At 38.4% G+C, this 26,450-nt stretch overlaps 1 protein-coding gene across 5 annotated transcripts; it reads left to right on the top strand.

The window, feature by feature from the left end:
* Positions 1-983: 983 nt before the first annotated feature.
* mrtfba (myocardin related transcription factor Ba) lies at positions 984-26,403 on the top strand. Of its 5 annotated transcripts, none has more exons than XM_056771884.1 (16): positions 984-1,144; positions 7,427-7,640; positions 13,358-13,423; positions 15,233-15,288; positions 15,561-15,636; positions 16,485-16,646; positions 16,796-16,968; positions 17,048-17,191; positions 17,661-17,911; positions 18,429-18,597; positions 18,770-19,534; positions 19,632-19,754; positions 20,631-20,798; positions 20,895-21,017; positions 21,745-21,805; positions 22,067-26,403. In XM_056771884.1, the coding sequence occupies exons 2-16, from the start codon at positions 7,505-7,507 to the stop codon at positions 22,543-22,545; spliced, it is 2,952 nt and encodes a 983-aa protein (XP_056627862.1). In that variant the 5' UTR covers positions 984-1,144; positions 7,427-7,504; the 3' UTR covers positions 22,546-26,403. The 5 variants fall into 5 exon arrangements, with proteins under 5 accessions (XP_056627862.1, XP_056627865.1, XP_056627867.1 ...); XM_056771887.1 differs by having other exon boundaries at positions 17,051-17,191; XM_056771885.1 differs by lacking the exon at positions 984-1,144 and adding an exon at positions 3,460-3,609.
* The last annotated feature ends 47 nt before the right edge of the window (positions 26,404-26,450 follow it).

Raw genomic sequence — 26,450 nt, forward strand, 5'->3', positions numbered from 1 at the left:
TTTCCTACCTCAACCCAGAAATGATTTCAATTTTTTTAAATATGAATAAATGCTTTTAACATTTAAATGTTACTAAATCATTATTAAAAGTAGCATTTGAATGTGACTAAATACTTTTAATGCTACTATTTATATGGATCTTGAGTGTTTGCTGCTGAAAAGCTCATTTATTTAGCTTCATCTGACCAAAGAACCCATCCTGTTTGATATTCCAGTAGTGTTTGTTACTTTTCAAATGTTCTATGGTCTGACAAAACAAAACAAAATAGCTTTTCAGCAGCAAACACTCAAGATGGGTTTGGTACACAGGGATAAAAAGCACCCCATTGGTTAAATCATATACATTGCTGTATCTTTAATGAATGTTTTGAGTCTAATTCTCTTCTGGAGATCATGGATATAGTGTTCAATTAGATGGCATCATGGATTCTAGCAAACATTAACAGATACAAAATCAAAACCTGTTTACCCCTACTATAGGAGTCACGTAATAGGCCAAGTTTGGATATTCCAACAGGAAAATGATCTAAAAACAAACATCAAACCAAAATGGGTCACTGAGCTCACAGCTTCTGCCATGGCCATCCCAGTTCTCTGACGTGAACCCCTTAGAAAACGAGTTTGGAGAACAGAAATGGAGAAGCACTAACATGGAGCTGGAAATCTGAAGGCTCTGGAGTGAGTCTGGATGAAGGAATTGTCTCTGATCTCTTGTCAGTTGTGCTCTAAACTTCTTTTATAGGTGAAGCTAAATCTTGGCAAAAAGAAGTTAGCAATAGCCTAAGTACTGAATAAAAAGAAATGGTTAATTATGAGCAATGTGCATTAGAGACATTTACTTCATGAGATTCCCCTATCCATTTAAAATTCTTATTCTCTAATGATCTTTTTTACAGCCTTCTTGCTACAAAGCATGCCCGTAACCGTAGCGCCCTCTGTTGGCGAGTCTGCTCTCACCTCCGTTTGCGTCACTAGGTGCAGACCAGCAGCAGCCATCTTACTTCCTCAAAATAAAAAAACTTCAGTCCCAAAGAAAAACAGTATCAATCCCTGTGTACATGGGGGATCAAATCAAAGACAACCATGGAGTATAAAACCAAGATCCCGAGACAGATACAAACGAGACACAACCATAGGGATTAAGGTACGATCTGACGTAATGTGATTGTAAGTGATTTCCGTTTGTCGCGCTGTCTGACGATATGATGATTGATTCATTGACAAATACGAAGCATGCCTGCCATATACATCCGATATATTCACGCTAAAAATGTAAACCGAATATATTGGTTCGCTTTTAAATGACAGCCGTCGCTGCTTTAAATGTTTGTCTAGATTAAAGACACTTCTTGGAGGTTTTGTGATGTACTAGCATGCTAACTTATGTCTGTAAACAGTCTATGATCTGTTATTTTGACGTTAACTTACATGTATGTCGTGAGATTGGGATATTTACATGCATATCGAGACTTTCTGTGTAATGACGTTGATACTGTAGATGATTTTATGTTCTGCAGGACAGTAATGTTAAACACACAGGTTATTCATCCTTTTGAATTCTGGCTGTCACTGAACTGTAAACAACCCAACAGATGTTGAGGCTTCGGATCAGACATGAGTCTAGTCAAACATAAGTGTAACTTTATATAGGAGACTCTTTGACTTCCCTTCATGTCATCGCCAGTGATAAATGTCTAGGAATTGGAAGACCGCAGTCCTGGTAGGAACGATTTGGGCTTTGCTCTATATGTGATTTTGCTTTTAAATGAATGATTACATTACTAACAAGCTGAAACACAATACGAATGATCTGAATTATTTATTTATTATTCCCTTATTTTCTTTTAAAATAAACAATAGAGACCATCACAGAAATGGCCAATGGATTTAGTGGTTATAATAGGAATTGTATTGGTTTTAATGAAAATGATCATGTTAATGCTTTCCTGTAAATCAGTGGTTAGAGCATTGGTTGTGGGTTCGATCCCAGGGGATTGCAAATACCTATGTAAAATGTATAGGATAAAGCAATGTAAGTCGCTTTGGATAAAAGCGTCTGCCAAATGCCTAAATGTAAATGTAAAGCATTGGAGTCTTTTGGTGGGAAGTTATCTGACAGGCAGGGACCAATAAAATGTAATAATGGTTCTAATGGTAAACTGCTGGTGAACCTCCTAATAGTATTTGTAATAGAAAGCATTGAAGTTTGTTATTGTTTTCAGCAGAGATGTATGAATGATTTTAACCTCCTGTCATTTTTATTAATCTTACTTGATTGTGGAAGTTCTGAATGAATGTACCCTGAGGAATTAAATCAACTGAATATGCAACATTTGAAATGTCTTGGGATTGTTTGATAATTGATTTTGGATATATATAGCTTCATAATAACATGTAAGTAAATACAAGTAGTTAATGATCCCCAGGAATGGACAATGTGTGCCATATTTTAATCATTTCATATTTAAAGCTATTAACTGCTTTGATAAAGATTATAACAGGGGCCGTTCAAAATATTAACCTGTGCCGCCCCATCTCACCTTGTTACTTTCATTTTATGAACACCTGGAAGTTGTTTCCTCTGGTTCAGAACACATGAAAAAGATTTACTGTATCATCAAGATTTGCTGTTTAATTGGGCTACAGAAATGTATTTTCAGTATTTTCCAGGCTGTTTAGTCATGGTTTACCATTTATGGTATGCTGTCTCAACAGAATCAGGTTCAATCAGGTCTCTGTCAATGGGGTGACTTCTAGAAAATTACATGTTGGCTTTGGGAGGAAGAAGTGATCTGTTAAAAGGAGAACTAGAGTGCACATCTTCCCAGAGAAAAAACTAAAATATTGTAACTTCACTACTAGAACAATGCAAAAGCTTACTGCAATTTCAGTAAAACAAGAACTACTTTAGGTTTTTAAAGTCACAAGGGTTATCACATTGTTTTACATATTACATTAATATTCAAAGAGATATTTAACCCATAAACTAAAATTCTGTTAACATTTATTTACCCATGCCGTTTAAAATCTGTTTGTGATTCTTCTGTGCAACATAAAACAAGATATTTTGAGAGCCTCTGTGGTTATGTCTTCATACGATCAAAGTCAGTGGGGTCTAATAGTACTTGGTTTCCAACGTTCTTTATAAAATCTTCTTTTATGTTTTGCAGAAGAAAGAAAAGAAAGAAAGGCATATTGGTTTCAAATGACTTAAGAATGACGTATGAGAATGAAAGAACTCTTTTCTGTGAGAACTGTCCCAGCTCAGATCGCCAAAAATGAAATGTCTCTTACAAATCACTTTAGTTGTTGTTTTTGTATAGAAGTGTCCAGCCAATAAAAACACAAGCTCTGCCTAAGTAGCTACTCTTTAACATTGCTGGAGGTCATTGCAAAGTCTGGTCAGTTCTCAGTGAGGTGTCATTTCCTGTGGCTCAGTGGTTACAGCAAAGCGTTTGGCAAATGCATAATTGTAAATATAAGTTTTTCTGCTAATCTCTCTATTCAGTTAAATGTGCACACCCTTGTGTTGTTATAGCAGGTTTTTTAAGCTTATCTGTTTATGGTTTTTATCAAACACCCTCCTGAGGAATGTGTTGAAACTTAAAGGTAAAGTTTACCCAACCTTTTATTCTCTCTCATGTCATTCAAAACCATGTATAAGACTCTTTATTCGTGGAACAGAGAAGAAGATATTTTGCGAGAGGTTTTGTATCCATATAATATCAATGTTGTTCAGAATTCGTATTTTGGGTTCTGCAGTAGAAAGAAAGTCACACAGGTTGAAATCATGTAACGGTGAATAAATTATGAACGATATTTCTTTTTTGGGTGAACTTTCCCTTAATTTACAGAAGACTTGTAGTAGTTTGCCTTTGATCATAATTGTTCCAGATGTAATGCATGCTTTTTCGGGCGGCCATTGTCAAGTGGTTTTGCCTCATGACACAGATTTTTATAGTGGAGTGGTGATAACAACAATGACACTACTGTAAGGAAGGTGGTCTGGGATATATTAACTTTGAACGGACCATTTGATAAGAACTGTTTCACCTGGTCTGTCTATGAACAGCAGAGGAAAGTTAATAGCATTAAAAATAAAATTGTAAAAAACGTGACTTAAAATGAACAAACAGTTTTGATAAAAGTAGCTTTAGCGTTTGCTGGTCTGTGCGTTTGCTAGTTCATTGGAGAAACTAAAATACAACCATGGTGAGAAATTTAAGTTCCTTCTTCTGTAACTAACTAGTAGTGAATGTTGCTTGCAATGAAAAGTTAATGGGTTTGTTTTCCTGGGATTACATGTTCTGAATGTGAATTTACTATAAGTTTCTTTGAATAAAAACGCCTATCGAGTGCATTAAAAGGAATGAAACCCCAGGAATCAATCTTGATACATAACTTGTTATTTTTCTTCTGATATATGGGTTTGAGGGCTGATCATACCACCCTGTGTGGAAAACTGTCGAGCCTTGAGTTAAAATTTACAGTGAGACATGCCAGAAACAGCACAGTCCATATTCTTCTTATGTTGGATATAGTTCGTTATTTTAACATTTAACATCAAGTATCAGATTTTAGCATTTAGTGTTAAATGGTCAGTAAAGTGTGTGACGTGACGTTGTCATGACTGTTACAGGAAGAGTTCACCTAAAAGTAAAATTCATAATTACGTCTATTTTGTTTGTGGCACACAAAATAAGATATTTTGAAAAATATCTTAATGTTTTTTGTTTATACAATGTAAATTAATGGGGGGGGGGCAGTGTTGTTTGGTTACCAATGCTCTTCAAAATTTCTTCTGTTGTGTTCTGAAGTTGAAAGTCGTACATGACATGTCTTTTCAGGAGGATAGTCTTTGCCATGTTTATAGAATAAAGAGTCAAAAGAAATGTTGTTCTTATTTTGTTAACAATGAACAGTTTGAAGAGTTTTTCTCTTAAAGGTACAATGTGTTATATTAAGGAGGATCTATTGACAGAAATGCAATATATTATACACAACTATGTCTTCAGAGGTGTATAAAGATCTTGCATAATAAAGTTTTATGTTTTATATTATCTTAGAATGAGCAATTTCTAAGTACACGCACCGTGGGTTACCTTAAATGGAATTCACCATGTTGATTCGAGTATCCCTATATGGACAAACTAATCTACAGAGCTTTTCGTAAATATGTTATCTCCTTCCGCAAAGAAGCAAAAGGGTGATGACATCTTATTCCTGTGTCAGCCTCCCTAATGCTTAGAAATGGAGGAATGGACTGAGCCATTGGTTGCTATTCCCCACCCCACCCCTAGATGCCGCTAAATTTCACAAACCTTTTTTTTGGACCTTTAACCTTATTAAAAATAAACTTAGGCCATGTTCAGCCTTGACTTCTTTTTTGAAGCTGCTAGCGTCTGTTTTACATTATAATCCTATGGAGTAAAGTGTGTTTTAAAAAAATGTCCTGAGTGCTTTTTTTGTATAACATGTTTTTATTAGATTTTAGGACAACAAGAAAAAACAGCAAACAATGCTTACAATACAAACCCTCCCCTTGCCACAAAATCCTCAGCAGATTCGCAAGGTAGATATGCATATCTACCCCAGTTTATTACACCCCTTATAATCAAACTTATATGAACGTGTCACACATCAAGTACTTCTTCAATATTTTCGTCTTTAACAAAATCCAAAAACATCTTCCAGATCTCATAAAAAATTCAGAAAGTTTTTTTTTGTTAAATATGTACGTTTTTCGAGAGCCAGACATGATATTAAATTCTTTAACCATATTTCTAGGGAAGGACAGTAAGTATTTTTCCAATATAAAGCTAAAGCGTCTGGCTTGTAGTAAACATAGATCAACCAATGTTTTTTAATTATTAGACAGGGAGAAGCCATGTTTTTAATCTGGATTAAAGTAGCTACTGTTGGTGAACATCTGATGTCATCTGGAAGCAGATTCCATTAAACAATGTACAGTAAAAGACCAAGTCAATAGTTTAAACTGTTGCCCTGGTACTAAATTAGCTAAAATAAACAATGTACAGTAAAGAAAGTGAGAAATTTAGTCCAGCAGCTTGAGTTTATTTGTGTGGGAGGTTATCGTATCTTAGCAACAGTGACTATCAAGGACTAAAAGGATACTTACAATCCATGCACATTGTGTGCAAGATGCTGGCACACTCCTCTGCAAAACATAAACAAATTGTGGGTCTAGCTAGCTATCAAACATGATGCTTTATAGGGCAGAGAGTGTACGAAATGCAAAAATAACCATTTAACAATAACACAGAAGATGTTGGCACAATAGCAAGTGTGTTATGTAAGCACACACTGATGCATGGCCTGTTAGGATTATAGCTGCATACTATTATTTGTAAATGTTTATTTGCAGTAGGCCTACATCATGTTCAGCTTCCTGATTGGTTATCTAGATCATTACGTTCATAATGGATAGTTACAGAAAATACATAAATTATGCGACCAATCATATCAGGCCATAATGTTTTTTGCAGTACATCTACATTTCCAAACATGTTTTGTGGTCTTTTATTAGATAAGTGAACACAGGTCCCACAATGTTTCGCTTAATGCAAAAGGCCCAATGCATCAGACAGTAGAAATAGCTTGAATTTATATTTCAAAATCTGACAGAAGGGAATTATTTAGCACTTTTATAGACAAACGATTCTATTTAGGATGGGGGTGTTTGGGCACCCACAGGAATTGTGAGGGTGCACAGTGCAGACAGGAGAGTCTGTCTTTAAAGGATTATTAAAGACATGAAATTATGTGGCTTTATTTTTACCAGATGGCTGCTAAGAGACAAAATTCCTCATTGGGTAAATAAATCAGTCACATTATACATTAGCAAAAATTTCAGCATTTGTGTTGGAATCATACATTTGAAATAGTTGCTTAACCTGCCACTAAAATCATGAAAAGAACGAGATGCTGGATTCCCATGTGACATGACTAGGGGTTTTTGAATGCTGAATGTTTCCTGGGAAGTAATGACTGTGGTTTGTGCTCATGTGGTTTTAGTGTATACCAGCCTTTTACAACACCATGGTGAGGACTGTATTTGTTTTTATTGGTTTCACATCCACCACGATGATGTAAAGTAATGAAAGGCTTACAGACACTGTGTCCATTCATTCAAATCCTGTGGAGATTACTTGTTCACGTTTGATATTTTATTTAGGTCAAGAGCAGCAACTGTATATGCCATAGATTTGAAACATCCTCTTTTTTCTTTTACTCATGGCTAGAGTGAAATTACAGACATTACCACATCTTTGACCTATTACATCATTCACATATAATGCTCCATTTAATCTATGAAAGATTTTGGTGATTGCTTGTAATACAAAGCCTGTTGCCTTCTGCTTTTTTAATGTTATTCATCACCTGAATCTGGCTATGTCTTTTGCAGAGCGTGAACTGAGGAGCTTTCTTTGACTGCAACTCCTGCTGATCTCCAGGAAGACCTTTGACTCCTCGCTGAGGAGACATGGAGGACCAAGGGGATGCTGGGATTGGGGGTTTGTTGGCACCCAGTCCACAAAGTGAAACTGTTACCCATGAGATGGGCGAGCTGTCCCTGCATCCCTGCCAGAAGCTGCCCCCCCTCAGCGAGCGCAAGAACGGTAAGTTCTGGGTATAAAAAAACTCATTTGATCCCAGGGATCACGGAAAGAAATGGAATCTTTAGAGTTTGCTATTCCGTTATAAACTAACTAAATAGCAATAATCAAGCAACAATGGGTGATTCTCACAAAATCTTGGTTTCAAGATGTCAAATATGATTTTCTTAAAACTACTTTACAGAAATTTAGTTTTTATTATTTAAAAGCAACGTATGACATGTTTAAAAGCATACATTTTGCAAGTTTTACCAACATTTCAAAACAATTGTTTTCAAAAAAGGCCTTATAAATTCCCATAATATGTTTTAGAACAAAATGCAAAGCAATGATGCCTAAGCAAGTCTTTATTATTCATGCTTAATAAGACATTAATGAAGTATATTTTAATAGAAAATGATACATGTAACATTTTTCTATATGCAAAAATTTAAATGAGAAGTTGTTTAAAAATGGTTGTGCTGCTTCATATTATAAAAGTGAATCGGGAATAGTCTGTCAAGATCCAAAAAGGACATTAAAGCTTGATAAAATGTGTCTTTTTGAAGCTAAATGGTATCCACAAACTTAAATTTAAGTCATTTTTCACTGAAAATCATGACATTTACATTACATTTACACATTTGGCAGATGCTTTTATCCAAAGCGACTTACATCGCTTTATCCTATACATTTTACATAGGTATTTGCAATCCCCTGGGATCGAACCCACAACCTTGCGTTGTTAACGCAATGCTCTTACCACTGAGCTACAGCTATCCTTTGTTTTCATTGTCTGGAAATTCACAGCTTGGACATTCTGCTAAAAATTATCCATTTTTGTGTTCCACAAAGTCATCAAAAGACATAAGGGTGAATAAATGACAACAGTTTTAATTTTTGGTTAATCCGTTCCGTCAAGCAGTACAGACTGGTACTAGGTTGTTTTTCCTTCAACAAAGATATCTGATTTAGATGTCTTTCTTGGCTAAATGTTTGCCATCAGTCAGATGTTTTGGGCCATTTTTGGTCAAAAGTGAATTTATTGTGCGATTTGAAATTTGGCCTCGGTCTGGAATGATATTCATTGCCACTTTGTAATCACAGCCTGTATAAATTCAGACTCTTCAATTGACTTCCTATTGAAATTCACAGCATCTCCTGATTAGGTTTGCCTCCATCTCCAGTCAATTGGATAATGTTTTATTTTTGTGTCCAGTGAGAAGGAGAGGGTTTTTTCCATTCTCTCAGTCCTTAGTAAACAGAAGCCATCGTTTTCTTTGCCTCGGCGTTTGGGTGCAGATATTGATTGACATGTGAAAGGTCACAGGACAGCGTTGACTGCATGTGCTGGCTCACAGCTCTATGAGGGCTGCACCTCTGCGTCTCTAGTTATGCCGAGGTCATGCCGTCACATCAAGTGGAAACCTAAACCGCTCTGGCAGTGAGTGGTCTTTGTCAGTTGATCATCCTCTGGTGGTCAGTCATGTTGATGGTGAAGAAGATGATTATTTCTGGATGTTGGCTGTTTTTTCCGGCTCCAATCTACTTTCATGACCCATCTATATTTAACTGGCAACGTTTTGAGGTGAAGATCCAATGGCATGACAAAATGCTTTTTAACCCTGAAACAATAAATAACATTTACTTTCAAGCATTTGCCAGACAGTTTTATCCAGTACATCAACAAAAAAAAATCTGAACCCTGAGGATTCATTGGCAGGGAAGGGTTAACCATGCCCTGGTCTTTATGCCCCCTCCTTTCTCACTCTGAGGAGCAGAAATGCTCTCTGGTCTGAGGGAGTCCCAGTTTCAGAGGAGCTACTAACTGTGCATGGAGAGGCCTGAAGAACTGGATCTGCATGCTTTGTCTTCGTGAAGTTTTTCTCCCTGTCTGGAGCCCAGGGATCTTTTGAGGTCGTAAGGACGGGCGGACAGCATGGCTTGCTTAAAATTGGAGCATCGTGACACCTGCAGAGGAAGCCTCATGTCCAGTTCTGCTGTGTGCTGCTCGACTCTGAGAGGTGGATATCTCAAAACTGAACTGTCACAGGTTTATCTCATTTTGAGTAGCTTTTTTTTAGCTTTCTGAAGCTTTGTTCAACTGTGTTTGCTTGGCTGAAGTGTAATGGAAATTTTCATGACACCCTTAAAAAAAACAGATAATTCAGCAGGCTTTCATGTCTGAGATAAGTGCTTTGCTCTGCAGTTACTCAAAATAATCAGCAGCGAACGTTTGAGGTCACGCATCGGATGCAAAACAGGATAGTCGTGATTGTTCCTGATAAACAGCATCTTTTTTGAAAGCCTTAAAGCATTTGAATGGACCTCCTTGACTCTTCCTAGTTGCTATTTTGAAGCAACTGAGTTGCAGTGTTGGTCCGTTTCAATTCTTACTCTGCTTTTAAAGAAGACTTGAAAGAATGAATTTCAAGAGAATTCTGCATTGAGCATCTCAGATTATCTTGCTCATCATATGTGAAATAACTCAACCTAAAGAGCTGTATTTTTATCTTTGCATTGCAGATTCGGGAGATCTACAGTAAACACATTTTCTGACATCCAGCTTATGTTTTGTTTTCTACACCTCAAGTAAAACATTTACCTTATTGGGATCAAGGTCAATGTTGAGTCAACTGGTGTCAGGGCACCAGGAATGCATCCGTTATACTGATGTTATACTGTAGCAAAGGCCCCATTATTTTCAACTTCATGGCACATCTTACAGTCAAGCTTCAATTCTTAACTGTTGAAGAAAGAACGACTTAATGCACTATTTTTTGCAGGTTCAAATGATATCACACTTACTTCTGCTTTAGACTTACACTTGAAGGGATAGTTCATTCAAAAATGAGAAATCTGTCATCATTTACTCATCTTCAGGTTGTTTCAAACATGTATACATTTCTTTGTTCCAATGAACACAGAGAAAGATATTTGGAAGTATGTTCAAATGTTCAGTTCTGGGACATCATCCACTGCCATAGTATTAAGAAATAGTGTATTTTTTTGTTCTGTTGAACACATAATGAGATATTTTGAGGAAAAAGATTTTAGGAAAACATAAGAGTTCTCTGGCACCTTTGACTACCATTTATCTCTTCCTACTATAGTAGTCAATGACGTCCCTGAACTAATAATTACTAACATTCTTTCAAATATCTTTCTTTGTGTTCATAATTTATATTATACAGGTATGAATTGCATAAGTGTGAGTAAATGATGACATCATTTTTATTTTTGGATGAACTATACCTTTAACTTCTGCTATATCGTACCTAGAAGCTTAATTTGGAAATTTATAAGCTAACATTCAGGCTATGGTAAGGATACGGTTTTGAAAATAGAGTCTTATTCTGCTAAGCTTGCTTAAAGAGCAGGTTTAAAGGTACTAATGTTGTATAAGAGTCCCCAACAACATGTTCAAATGCATCAAAGGTTGTAAATAAATATGCTTTAAGTGTCTATCCATTTCTCAAAGATCCCTAAACGATTCCTTGCGAAGCTGTTCAAATTTTCCGCTTCTCTACGCTCCTCCCTACCGCGTGTCCAGATTGCTCCAATCGGCCAACTTGCCCAATTAGTTGTACACTGCGTGTCAGAAACGAAATGCCCATTACCACAGTTCTTATCTCACGAAGGTTTTTGTAAACAAAGATTATGTAAGTGTATAAAAATGGCATTAGTATAACCATATCACAAGTACTCCATCTATCTTCATAAACCATACAGACTGTTGTTTTCTATTGATATTTTTGCATTATAGCTGCATAGGTTGATCCATAGGTTGATCATTACTTTAATTATACAAAAAGGGGAAACTGAGCAAGTTAGCAAGAGCTTCCAAAGATGCATTATTTCAATAAAATAATATAATGCTGCAGTCTGTTTTTAAAATAATGACATGCAAAAAGTTGTGTGAAGAGGATCTTGACCACACCTAAACTTTTCACACTTGACAAAACCATAATGTGAGACACGTTAGCAAAGTGTTAACGTGACTGAACGATAAATGGATACAGTTTGTACAATACTAGGACACGTAGAACGAAAACAGTCTACAATAACCGGCACATTATTAGGTAGGAGTTAGATTATTAAAACTGTAACACTGTTATACGTTGTTTACCTGGAAACCTACAGCTGTACTACATATACAACACGGATTAGCTTAGCACAACTACTTTATATTGTAAGCACTCAATTCAACATGTACACATAATGTATTTATCATACTTACAGGTTGTGGTTCTGAGACGCTTGTTGGTCCAAATAAAGTTGGTATTGACTTGTCTTTCAGGGCGTCTGGCAAATCCCGCGTTGAACTTGCCCAAATTTGAGATAAATGACGAGCACATAGCACAAGGCTGGAATTGTACTGCAACAATTCAATTTAACCACTGATCTTTACACATAGTCAATCTTTGGCAGTGAAAACAAAGTACATTTGCACTCAAGGCACAAAACACAGCATCTCCTCTACATGTTGTATACGCAATACTACCTGAAGAGCTATGGGGCAGGTCACATTGTTACTGTTTCGCGGGAGGGCGGGGATTGTGCTGATGTGTTACACTGTGACGTATCGATGTAACAACCAAAAGATTTGAAAGCCTAACGATTTGCTTGGGCGGATCGAAGCCGACTCCTTACTTTGGAAGCCAATATCTTAATTCATCATGGACTTTTTGGATTAGCAACTTTGCAGATTGTTAAAATTGAAGGAAAGCAATGTTACACCCTGCGATGCCGGTCATTTTATGAGATTTATGAAACCTGCTCTTTAATGTTTTGTATGTATTTTACTCGTGGAAATAAGTGTTAAAAAGATTCCTCCTGTCTTGTTGCTAGACTCCGCTGAAATGTGGAAATACAGCGGCACAGTCAAAAGATCTCGATTTGTCTGGGCAGCGTTGACTGAACTGGGGCAAAATTTTGGGATGTTTGTCTAAGCAATCGTATATAAAGTGATAGACAAAGTGTTTTTTCTTTTCGGTGTGGTTAAAACTGATGGTTCAGAAATGACACATCTCACCTTTGAGTGCATAGATTCATAGTGAAAGTTGTAAAATGACAATTGTTTTCCTCATCACCTCAGGCGACCTTATTGACAGCAAACTGGTGTTATTTTATTAATGTTCATTTTTAAAATGCAGCAATTTACAAAAGCTTGCAATACTTTGCCATTAAATAAGTTTTTCCTTAAAACCATGACCTTGGCATTGCTAATGGCATTCCTTGTTATGTAAGCTACAGGATATTAACTACAACAAAAAACGATGTTTAATGTTTGACTTGTATTGTAAAATGTTCCTCCCTGCTATTTTTGCTCTGGCCTTGTGCGTTTAAGGATTTCGGTTAATGAATACCCCTGCTGACAGAGCTCTTGATTTTCTGATAAATGTCATGTGTTCAGACAGCTCTGACCAATTTAAGATGTTATTATAATCAGCCAAGTAAATCCGGGAGGCTCAGCCAAAAAGGCAAAAGAAAAATGTCTTCCGAATTTTCCCAGGAAGTGTGGGACAGTGTGCCTCAAAAGGGTCACACGGTGTTTTGGTAGCAGGAACGACTTTTGTATTTTGAATGGTCACTCTGACATAATGCTATAGAGGAAATGTGTGACCTCAATTGCACTAAAGCTAAGTTTCCCCTGTTTATGTATTTATGCAGATTTGTAAACCAGGTGTTAAAAAGTCTGATGGGGTTAAGAGCAAAACCTTTCTTCTTCTCTCTACCAGTTCTCCAGCTCCGGCTGCAGCAGAGACGTACCCGCGAGCAGCTCGTAGATCAAGGCATCATGCCACGTGAGTACATGACCCCTGCTATCTAATACTGATGCATGCACCAGTGTAGGCATGAGAAGATTCATTAAATTTACTTGATTCCTTTTACTGAAAACCGTTCATTTTGAAGATGGCTTCAGGTCTTAATATTTAGGAGGCAGTCTCGGGCTATTTGAGGCTCATTCCTGTGTTGTCCCTATTTTGAGTTACTGGGCACACAGAAAAGTCTATTTTTGAGTCTTGTTATTTGTTGTAAAGTGTTGTGTAATTGAGATGTACATTCAGCAGGTAGTTATTGCAAAATAAACCCGACTTGATCAGTTTTGTGTGTTGTCAGTTTTAGTGGTTGTTATTGTGTAACATACCTTGAAATGACGCGACTGACCAAACAGAATCAAGTACCACTGGAATAAGGTGTTATTGTATGCAAAACCCAGAAGTGAGTTAGCATTTTAGCACATCTGGTTCCGTCCCCAGGGGTCAAGGGGTTTTTGGTTAAATGCCTGAAATTTTTTACCTCTTTATTCTACTACATAAAGCACAGCAGTAATGACGTCTGTGAGATGTTTATAAATTACAATGAGAATCAGATGTTTTTACACAGCAGATCTCCAGATATTTAGCAGACATATTGCCGACATACCTGTACTATCTGGCGGACCTTATGAACGTCATCACGCATAAATATCTCACAAACATTTGCACAAATAGAAAAACGGATGTAAAAAATATAGTTTGAAAGACTTGTTGGAGGCTTTGTTATGTCAAAGTCGAGCAACTATAGCCTCATTTGCTTATTTTATTAGGCTTCGAATTTAGTAGATGTTGTGTTACTTTGTAAATATGATCTTGATAGGAAACGTCTAAACGCAACAAATTTGTGTTAATCACAGAGTTTTGTTTTTGCGATCTTTCACAAGTCAATAGAAAAATCCATAGACTTTTGGATGAGAAAACCAGTGCGATGCTAACCTCTGGGTTAGCCTACAAAAATACACCATCCTTGCTGCACTCCATAATACGGATTATATCCACATGAAATGCAGTTCAAAACCCATTTTCATTTGGCTAGTACAAAGGAGGTGTTATGTAGCAGAACACAGACAATTCCTGGGAGGAAAAAAACTGAAGTACAGGGATTTGCGATGTCTCTCAAAAAATAAAATCATTTTAGAGGCGGAGCCGTTCAAACTTTTCGATTGAAGAATAATGAGACTAGAAATGTGCCTTAAGAAAAGTAAATAAATTCCGTTTTTGTTTAATGTTGACTGAAACATCCTGTCTGTGTACATTCAAGAGAGGAAATCTGTTGCTGTGGTTGCTGTACCACAGTTTCTCTCTTTTTACATCACAGTTATTTGTCAGCAGGCCATGGATGACCGCCGCACATCAAACAAACACATCAGTCGGTTCCATTATTGCTCAGTCATTTCCGTTAGAACCATGTTAGTGAGCAGCGCGTGAAAGCGTTTAAAGTCGCTAAACGCTGTTTTGTTTTCCGTTAGCTTTTTCTCTCAACCTTGCTCAATGGATTAAGTTGCATGCTTTCTCATCAATGGTTGTAAAATCATTCTCCGGTCCTGCAGATAAGACTTAGTTGTCTGTTCTTGAAGTTTGCGACTTATAGTGCGTTTATCTCCGCGTGTCATTCTACCTCGCTTCATCTCTGAGCAATATCTCCATGTGAAACCAGGCGCAACAGCAAATTCTAGTAAGCAGCACTTTGAAAGACCGGAGCTGATGAAAGCGCAGCGTGTTTTTGAAGTGTGTGGGTGATGACCTTGTGTCATCCTGTCCTGAGACTGATGCTCTGTATGTGTGACTTTACAGCCCTGAAGAGCCCGGCAGCCTTCCACGAACAGATCCGCAGCCTTGAGAGAGCCAGGGTAAGAGCGGACCACCAGGACTCAGTCGTCCTGCACTTTCCTCCGTCATCTGGGATCTCTGATCCTTCTTAAAACCCCTTGAGGGTTCCGCAGCTCTCCAATGGGACACACATGAACCTCTCTGTTGTTTTAGCGGCTTAAGGCCTCTGTAAATGTGTTTGTAATTTGCACAGCACAGAGGGGATCATTGCAAACTCTTTGGAGTGGTTGCATTTTATCCGTGAATTGCGAAGGGATTTGGATTTTAAACTCTGATTTTTGTCTCTCTGTAGACTGAAAATTTCCTAAAGCACAAGATCCGCAGCCGTCCAGAAAGGGCGGAGTTGGTACGGATGCACATTTTACAAGGTAATTTTCTATTCACGTTACATGAGGCACTTTGGCAGCAAATGGGCATGGTACAAACAGAGGTTACGTTGACCACATTTCCATTTACATTTATGTATTGGCACACGCTTTTCCAAATCGACTTACATTGCAATGTCCCATACATTTTTACATAGGTATGTGCAATCCCCTGGGATTGAACCCACAACCATGGGTTGTTGACGCAATGCTCTTACCACTGAGCTACAGAAAAACATTTCACACCTACATATATCTATTGTTATATGTCAATGTTCAGAAATGTGGACTCAAAGCTCACCCAAAAGTTTGAATTCTGTCAATGTTCATACACCTTCATATTGTCCCAAACTGTGATTTTACCCATTCATTTCTATTGTATAGACAAAAAAAAAACAATGCAAGTGAATGGGTGCCAGTTAACAACATTCTTCAAAGTTTCTTAATTTGTGTTCTGCAACAGAAAGAAAGTTAAACAGGTTTAAAATGACGAGAGGGTGAGTACATGAGCACAGAATTTTCTTTTTTGGGTGAACTATCACTTTAAGGCTTTAAATGCAAAGTCCTGGTCTCCGTTATAAAAAAGAAAACTCCTCTGGAAATTCAGCACGATTTTTTTCTTCTCCACAAAAGTAATTTGGTTTTGCGAATAATGACAGGATTGTCAAATATTTCTTGAAATTGGGATGAATCCAGATTCTGAATCAACCATCTTACTTTCTCCAGCCATGCATTGCTTGTCTATTGTTTACTGGCGTGGTTTCGTTTGGGTTTGATTGTTTTGATGGTTGTTCAAGAGAGGTTTGTGTAATTGCGGCACTGATTGTTTGTGGTTCTCGGTGGTTTGGCAGAGACTGTGGCTGAACCCTCTTTACAGGCCACGCAGCTGAAACTGAAGAGGGCTCGACTGGCCGATGACCTTAATGAGAAGATCGCTCAGCGGCCGGGGCCTATGGAGCTGGTGGAGAAGAACATCCTGCCTGTAGACTCCAGCGTCAAGGAGGCCATCATTGGTGATTATATTAATCCAAATATCAAACTTGTTAAAGCGTGCTTAGTGGGCGGACAAAATAATGTGTCCTAAATGTTGATGTATACTTTTTTTGTAAATTAATATAACCAATTGAAAATTATTGTCTTCTTTCATGTGATAATTGGATAGATGGTCAGATGCAGTACCCCAAAATTCTAGAAGACTACCCAATAGATGAGGACAGCGGGGATGCTCTGTCACCTGAGCAGCCGGGTAGTCAAGAGTCCCAAGGTTCTGCTGCTTCACCTGGAGATGTGCGGACTATGGAAGAGTCTCCACCATTGCCCTATCACCTTTTACATGTAGGTACTTTATGCTGGACTTCAGAGAAAGAACACAATGAGAAGCTTGGGCTCATCATATGTTTCCCTTTTTTTACAGAAGTTTCCTACAGTCACAACCACTTCAACAGCTTTCCTCAAGCCTTTTTACACCAATGGACCAAAGGTTAGCCATCCTGTGCCCATGCCACAGCAGCCAGTCACATTTATGCCCCCTGTGAAATCCGGACCCACCCTTGTGAAGGTCAGTAAAAAGGCACAAGGAATAAGGGGGGTCACAATATTGACAATAACCATGATATTAAAAACAATGATTAGCGATATTGTGTTAATACTAAATCAGCACTTGTATAAAGTTTTGCCTAAAGAGTCACAGTAGTTACACATTCTCTAGTGTTATTTATTGGCCAAAAAGAGAGAAAAAAAGTTATAAAAAAACACAGGATATATGGTGACAATAGCGGTAAGGCAATTCTTTGACCACGATAAACGTGTATTGAAAATCTGATGTCATGACAGGCCTAAAGGTGAGGCAATATTCGACCAGTAGCAGACTGGTGTATTTGTAAACAGCAGATGATTTCGTAATTTCCATTTTGTCGACTCAATACAAAAACACTTTTCACTTTATCAAATGTAATCGATTAAAATGGCCTCGATTCCAATGTAATGCATCATGCTACAAGTTTCTATCGATCTCTTTCAATCTACAGCAAAGTCAACCCAAGTTACCCGGAGATAGGACCCGCAGCAAGAGGGGCAAGGAGTCCAAGCCACGTGTAAAAAAGTTAAAATATCATCAGTACATTCCCCCAGACCAGAAACAAGAACCCAACCAAGCCCCGATGGACTCGTCATACGCTCGATTACTACAACAACAACAGCTGTTTCTGCAGCTACAGATCCTCAGCCAACAGCAACAACAGCACTATAACTACCAGACCATCCTTCCTGCACCTCTTAAGTGAGCAAAAACATCCGTTTTGTGTGTTTGTAATCAATAAATAAAGCCCAGTTGTCCAATGCAGTCATTGAGTTGAGCACAGGCACCTGGTTTGATTATTGCAAACCATTTGATGTCTTAATATGCCCAGTTTGGTATGTTGTAAAAGGTCATTTTGTGCTTTAGAAGCCTTGCCTTGGCCTGTCCTTTGTCATCCATTTGTATAATGACTGCATATGATTGGGTTAGGTCTTAAAAACGCAGTATCGTGTGGCCAGTGGCCCACAGGACCATTACCTAGTTTCCAATAACAAATCCTGTTTGGTGATTTTCATTAATGGCAGGAAGTCGATGAGGTTTTTCCTCTGCTTCTTTGTGTTCATGTGCATTTTGCCTAGATTGTTTTTTGCCTATGCATTGTTCAGTGGGGTTTATTTATTGAGAACAGGAGTGGTTGGACACAGTTCCTACTGTGACGTTAAGTGATTTTGTGCCTCTGTTCTCTCATCTACCTCCTTCCTCACACATTGTTCATCAGGCCTGTGTTAGAGGGCCAAAATAGCGGTGCAACAATGGCTATCAACAGCACCAGCAACCTTCCAGCCTCCATCATGGTTTCTCTGCCAACAGCAACACCTGTGCGGCCTAACAGCACCCTTTCTACCCGCAAGGCTGGTGTACTACCAGCACATCTGGAGGAGATGAAGGTACCACTTACTTCCCACAAAGAATGTAATATTATACACGTCACATTATACACAGTTATTCATGTGCAAATCAATTAATAATTTTCTTACAAGTATATTTGGTTTAGTTTGTTTTGTGTCTTTGGGAGCAGCTTGCCGATTGATTTTTAAACAAATTGGTTTATTTTGGCAGGTGGCAGAGCTTAAAATGGAGTTAAAGTTACGTGGTCTTCCAGTGTCGGGAACAAAAACGGACCTTATTGAACGGCTTAAACCTTTCCAAGAAAACACAATCGCGTCTGCACCCAACAACTTCACCGGACCTAACACACAGCCCTCCAGCACCCCTATGGAATTATCCAGTGCCACTACAACCCTCACACCCTCCCAGCAAACCACAGAAAATATGAGCTCTACCCCACCCGTTTCCCCTGGTTCCATAGAGCTTCACAGGCGAGAGAAGGCATCAATGGAGGCACAGATCCATAACAGCAGCAGTACGGTGAGGAAGGCTCCTGAAGAACAGGACCGTAGGCTACACGAAAAAGAGCGTCAGATCGAGCAGCTGCTGCACAAACTGGAGCAGGAACAGAAGCTGGTGGAGGAGCTGAAGATGCAGCTCGAGGTGGAAAAAAGAAGCGTCGTTCCACCTTTGGAAAATAGCAACATTTCCAGCGTAGCCGCCATGTTGGCTTCTGTCAAAACTGAAAGCACTGTCCCTCCCAACTGCACGTTGAATTCACACACTACACCAACGCTGTTGAAACTTGAGGATCCATATCTCCCCCAAGTCACCGCCACCTCCCTCCCCCAGTTTATTGTCAGACATCAAGGGGTCATAGGACAGCCCCAGACTATTCTTACCACTCAACACAGGGGAACGCAGTTACTTCTCCCAATGCCCCTGGCAAATAACACCACTACCATCCAGCTGCCCAACACTAATGTCAAACTACAGGTGAACAAATTGTTATTGTATTTTGTCAAAAGAGACATTGATGACCCATACAATATCAATTTGTATTGATTGTGTACATCTCAAATGTTCTTCGCAGTCAGTCTTGCAGGCTGCTGTCTCACCGTCAGGGCAGAGCTTAATTCAGACCCCCCAGCTGCGGCCCACCAAAGCTGAGAGTCGTTCATCACGGCAGCTAGTCAATCACAACCACGTAGTTCAGGTCAGTTTTTATTCGCACCGGTATAATGACTGATAAGCAAATCATGACTGATGCTCAACTGTGATTATATTTCTCTTTAATAAGTGTTAGGGGTGTCACAATGTATCTTATTGAAATTATAAACAATTCAGTTCCAGTATCTGGTTTACTCTAACAGTAGGTGGTGATGTTGCACCTGTTTAAAATTTTGCCTTTAGTGTCCCTTATGGTTAAAACCTCTCCCTCCGTACACTTCATTTCTGAGTGTGATACATTGGCTAAAAAAGAGAAAACACAAAGTAATTTGCAAAGAAAATGAATGGACACAGACTAATAAGATTATCGGCAAATGTCGGCTAATTAGCCGGACCGATAAATCGGTTTACTCACTACATTTGTTCACACTACAAAGTTGTAGTTTAAGTTTTGGAATAACTGTGTAATCCAGGGAAGAACAGTAATCAATGCCAGCAGGATTCTTATCTGTTAACACTGGGATCATCTACTTTTTTCTGGCCAGAGGTGTCATTCATCAATCAGATTGATGCTAGTCTCTGGTCTTATTCGAGCCTTTCGCTCTGCTGTAATCGGTCTGTCCTGGCAGTCAGGCATCGTGCTAAGGTTTCCGCCTAGAACTACATTCCCATACCGTTGACATAGTGAGCAAGTCTGGCCCGAGTCCTGGATTAGGGCGCAAGGAACTAGAGCTCATTGGTTGTGATGAGCTGATAATATTTTTATTGACAGTTCAGCCTTGACGGGCAGCATGACCTGAGATGGCCTTAAGTTGATTTTTCTGTTTTTTATTTAAGTTGTGGTTCTTTATTCAAAAACTTGAGTTCTTAGATGTAGAAGCTGTTTTTTTGGTTGGTCATGGATGGTTTTCTCTTCATACAGACTCTGGCTATGGGCCCTAGCGAGGGGTCAGGTTTCCAACACGGTGCTAGTGAGAACCGAGCTGGCCTGGAGCTTCCTCAGTGCTTCTTGAGCTGCTCCCCAGAGCAAAGGATCTCTCCTCAGGCATCCCCCATCCCACCCATTCTTATAAATGGGCCACTAAATAAGGTAGACATAAATTACAGTTTTCCTTTTAAAATAAGTTGAAAAAGTGTTTTTGTTTTTTGTCGCTGATCCGCAATGAGTACTGATTTTCATTTTCAGCCCCAGTCCTCCTTCCTCCAGCAGTCATCAGCTTTCAACCAGGCACCCAAAAACAGAGAGCCGCCCCGTTACGAGGAGGCTGTCAGACAAACCCGCAGCCTACAGAACTCCACACTTTCAGAGGTGATAAGAATTTATTATGCGTGCATGATGAACACTTTATAGCATCTGGGGTTCTTTGACCTTAAATCGCCCCTGTATCCACCACCATTTTTTTTAAATTCATTTTATGTAATTTTATTGTTGTAAAAATTACATTTTAAGCAGAATGTCCCACAGTTTTCTAGTTTTTTTCTGTTTTCTGAAGTAATACTTTAGGCTTAGGTGAGATTTAAAAATCTAGGTTGTTGTTTAATTAACATGTTTGTTGTATAGTGCGGATCTAATTTTGACAGAAAAAGGAAATTATACAAGTCACAAATTAAACAATTAAATGTATTTACTTATCATTCATGTTGCCCTCCGGTTAAAAAACAAATCAATTTTTTGGTCTCTTTGAAGTTCCCCTCAAAATAAAAATGCATCTATTTTTAATTGGTAATTTATGTTCCCCTTTAAAAAAAAATAAGAATAAGTTCCAATAAAAGTTTTAGGTGACCTTAATTCATATTTTTTAAATAATCTTACTTCTTTTATGATTATGATTTGATCAGACTTTTTAAATCCATTTTTTTAAATAAATATTTTCACATTTAGCATCTCATTTTTTTGGGTAGACCAGAACAGTGCAGACATTTTGCCAAAAAACTTATTTTGTCTCTTAGTTTTTTACAGAGCATGGAAAATTGGCTCAGAATGTCACAAATTATTTTATCTTAAAAATCATCTGTTTTATATTGTCCATCTGTAGATTCCCACAGCAACAAGTCAACAGATGGACGATCTTTTTGACATTTTAATAGAAAGCGGAGGTGAGTTCTTCATATTTTCGAAGATATGGTTGATGTACACTACAGTCAAATATTAATGTTTTTAATTATTATTACTTAATAAATGTGTTTGTCATTTATTTAATTATTTATTTTAACTTAATTTGCCAACGCCTTGCACAAACAAAAAACTTTCAGGCAAAAGAATAAATACACAATAACAAAATATTAAATAAACCTTTCAGGCTCAGATGTTTATTTTCATGATAGTCCTCAAGCCGCCCCTCATTTTGTTTTCTGCAGAGATCACCCCCTTTAGTCAACAGGACCCATCTGTGCCTAAGATGATGCCTGTCACCGCCAGTGTCATCACTCTGCCTATCAACACCGCACTTTCCAGACCGCCCGCCCAGGTTCAGATGGCACACCCGCCGGCCTTCATGGAGCCCAGCCTGGCCTCCGTGGGCTCTGACAACCAGTTGGAGGCCCTGCTAGAGGGCACGCTTGTCGGGGACCCAGAACCAGAGCAGAGGACTTTGGGCCTGTTGGACGAACTGCAAAACCAGATCCTGGAGCAGCCAAACTCCCCGATGGACACGTGCGAGCTGAGTTTCACCGACCCGCACTTGCATTCCTCTTCCCTCTCCTTCGGTCTGCAGGACACCATGGACAACATGGAGTGGCTGGACCTTACTATGCCCGGGCCCATAGGCGGACTCAACCCGCTGGGCATCAACTCTGAATTCCTGGACACTCATGACCTGCAGCTACACTGGGACTAAGAGGATTCTCTTTCTGTCCTGCAAATACATTTCTTCACTCGCACATCTCGCCTCAAAATACGCTGTCTGACTGCCGGTCTTGAAGTAGGCAAAATGGGGATTTGTTTGTGTTCTTAAAGGGACAGTTCACCACCCAATTTTATTTTTTCTAAGCCTTGTGTTCTTCTAACCATGTTTGTTTCTTAAGTATAACACGAGAGAACTTTGATGCTGCTGTTTTTTATTTGACTGGTTTGATAAGGGATTGACATAATTTGTATTTTTGGGTGAACCGTCTCTTTAAGGCCCACGATTGAGGTCGCAATTGGGTCTTTGATTTTCTGTGAGACAGCTTGCTGTATACTTTGGCCCGATTCACATTTCCCGTGTTTTCCACGCGCATATTCGTTATTTTAAATGTAGACACGTCAGCGCTGCATCGAGATGGAAAAAGTTCAACTTTGCGGAGTACCCCACGGGCACCGTGGGTCATTTGAAGAGAAAAAAAGGGCACCGCAGCTCGCGTTTTCTCTGCCGTTTTAGATGTGAAATCTGAATCAGGCCTTATGCTGTGGTTCCATTTACCATCTGCTCATATTCACATTAATTCTCTTGTTTGATGGGAATGGGCACAAAAGAGGGTACTGCTGGCTTAATCCTGACTGTGCTCTCCTTTTCGTGCAGTACTGAGAGGGAGCTACTTGAAGCAGATTGAATTTTGCTTTTTTGCTCATTTCGTGTTCGTTCACGTGCCATTGACACCGAATTGGTTTCGAAGGCAGTCTACAAGTATCGCAACTAATTTGATCTGAGCCAATAGTTGGCTTTGTTTGCACAAAATTGACAATGACCAGCCTTTCATTGTGAGTGTCAATAGAGGAGGAGATTGTCAGATTCATCCTTAGTTGTGACAACTCAGTCAAACTACATTTCCCAGAATTCCCAGTTTTAGCACTGACTGCATTAACATCAACAGAAACCTAATGAAGATTAAATTATATTATATTATTTTAATTAAAAATCAATATTTAGACAGTGTGCCTCTCTGTGGTTCTCTCTAAGGAGAGAATATCGTTTGAATGACACATGGTTTGAGACCAGAGATGGACTAACTCTTGTTTTGTGAAGATGTTCTGCAAGCTTAAATGGAAACAGCAGTCGCTGACTTGGTTTGGTTTAGGATATTGCAGATATTATCTTTTTAGTCATAGCCACACGAGGAAATGACAACATAGACCAACTTTAGCCAAATAAAAGGAACAATTTTGTGTTCAACAGACGATAAGTTCTTCCACTGTTGTTAAACAGTCTGAGATGAGTCCAGTTTGTATAAATACTGAGAATATCTTTAAAGAAAAAAGAAACTACTTGTTGGATATCCAACCCATTATTTGTGTGAATGTGAATTGTGAATCATTGTGTCTGTTTGTGTTAACGTCCGTCACATTCACAGAATGCTGTTTGTTTGACGTTTAATGACTCTATTAGTTTTGTGCGCCATACTGTATGTGTCTGTGTTTTTCTATGATTTAATACATGGTTAATTTTCGCATAGCGTACTTTCTATTTTAAGTTCTCACTTGGTTTATTTTTGATGTCATGGAACAAAATGCTTAGAGACTATTTTTGAGAAATGATGTAATTGAAGCCGTCACAGTTCACACTAAATACAATGGCCTTTCTATATGTATGAACTTTTGGGAGTTTTGCACTTTCCAACTGTTAGGAAATGCAAAACACTCTGGAGTTAAGAAGCAGAAGTTGATCGGTTTAGACGATTAATGCTGTTACTGACATCACACTGCATGTTACATGAGATTGGCAGCTTAACGGATTAGTTCACACAAAAATGTAAATACTTTTTGTCATTTACTCACACTTAGGTCATTCCAAACCTGTATGAATTTCTTCTGTAGTACATAAATGAAGATATTTAAAAGTATGTTGGAACCAAACAGCATTGGTGCCCATTGACTTCCATTGTATGGACACAAAACCACTGAGACAGGTTTGAACTAACATGGGGGTGAATTAAGGAGAAATTTGGGTGAACTATGCCTTTATATTGTTTTTTGAGGACGTTGGATAACAAAATTAATTGTTTTGTTTTTGTTTTGCTTTTCATGAGTCATCATGTACTAATGTCTATATGTTTGTTGATATGTGTGTGTGTAGATGCATGTTTGTTTTGTGTGAGTGTCTGTGTGTATGCATGTTTGTTTATGTATGTGTGGTCTGTTTAGTTTTTTTTGTTCTGGATAGAGTCCCAAAAGAAAAATGCGTACAGACCTTCCAAATGAAATATCTGTATAAATGAAATATCTTTGCAGCATGTGAATAATCGACTTGATGTAACATCTTTCAGAAGAGCACAATCCTTTTGTCATATTTTTTTCTGTTTGTTGTATTACATCTGTACTTATTTTTCTTGTGCTATCTTTAGCCACCTCATGGAAAATTGTACCGTTTTATTTCCTGCTCAGGATTTATTTTTAACATTCACTTTCCTTTAAAGGGATAGTTTCCCACTGAAAAAATGCTGTCATAATTCCCCCACCCCAGATTGTTCCAAACCTGTCTAAATGTATTCATTCTGCTGAACACAAAGGAAGATAATTGGAAGAATGTCAGTAACCAAACAGATCTCATCCCGCATGGACTCCCAAAGTAGGGAAAATAAATACTACGGAAGTCAATGGGGGATGAGATCTGTTTGAATACTGACCAAACATCTTCCTTTGGGTTTAGCAGAACGCATACATTTTTACAGGTTTGGAATAATCTGACCGTGAGTACACGATAACAGAATTAATTTTTTTTGGTGAACTATCCCTTAATGCAAGGAAATACATGTTCCCTGCCACTCACATCCATATGTGCAAGTTATGTTCGATCCAAAGGAAAATTGATCCGATTGTGTCGATTTATATTCTGTTTGTACAGCACTTTCATGCCGCAGTGATGAACGGTTCCTCATAGATCAATCGCACAGCATCAAAGCACCTTTACAGATGAGCTTTTATAAAAACTTTTATCAGCGGTTTTGCTTCTGTCGTCTGTCTGTCGTCTTCAGCTCAGAGGCCTGAGAATTCATCGGCTGTGTTTTAAGGCTTTGTACTGTTTGTTCTGCATATTGCCCAAATTGTGGCCTCTCCAGAAAAGATAAAATGCCACGTGTACTGTAGCGTTAAGGACAGATCTAGATCTAGTTGAAAACACACACGTCCGTTTGAAGCCTGGTGTAATATATCATGTACACCAATGAAATCTCAGATAAGTGAAAAATATTGATACACCGGCCCTACTAGTGTTTTAGGGCTTTAATGGCATTCAAACTAAACGGTTACCAAAGAGGCCAAATCTTGTACTTTACTGTAATTTTGGGTGGTTGAGACCTGATTAATAATAATTAAGTCTGATGAATTTTGTGAGAACTTTGTTTCTTCTGGTGAGACAAAAAGAGGAATTGTGTCGCTATAATGCTCAAAGCAATAAGTCAACAGACTTGTGTTTTATACACAGTGCTGTATTGTACACGGTATATGCAGTTGATCAGATATCAAAGCATCAACTTGGACTTACATCACTTATTTGCATGGATGTTTGTTTTAGCTGAGAACTGCAAACTTCTGCAACGCTCAGCTCCTGTCAAGCTTAAGCATAAGTTCTTTCTAGCCCTTCCTTCAACAATGTCTGCTTGACTCATCTATATAACTGTCATGCCCTTTTTAAGAATATTAATGTATATTATGTATCAGTGGTGATGACACTGGCGATATTTACTGAACATCCCACAAAGCGGGTGATCAATCATCATTTGTATCCCATTTGCACATTGTGTATATATGAATGGATGTAATACATATTTTTATACATGTTCGTCGCCTCCATGAGCTCTATTTTGTGAATAGTTTTAAAGATACAGG

This window comes from Triplophysa dalaica, chromosome 17 (assembly GCF_015846415.1).
Source record: "Triplophysa dalaica isolate WHDGS20190420 chromosome 17, ASM1584641v1, whole genome shotgun sequence".
In the NCBI taxonomy this organism is placed as follows: Eukaryota; Metazoa; Chordata; class Actinopteri; order Cypriniformes; family Nemacheilidae; genus Triplophysa; species Triplophysa dalaica.

Excerpts from the sequence above, each read along its gene's own strand:
- mrtfba (XM_056771884.1), top strand. The coding sequence starts at position 7,505 with ATGGAGGACCAAGGGGATGCTGGGATTGGGGGTTTGTTGGCACCCAGT. Across the intron at positions 16,969-17,047 it reads TGCCCTATCACCTTTTACAT|AAGTTTCCTACAGTCACAAC; the intron begins GTAGGTACTTTA and ends CTTTTTTTACAG. Across the intron at positions 17,912-18,428 it reads ATCCTTCCTGCACCTCTTAA|GCCTGTGTTAGAGGGCCAAA; the intron begins GTGAGCAAAAAC and ends ATTGTTCATCAG.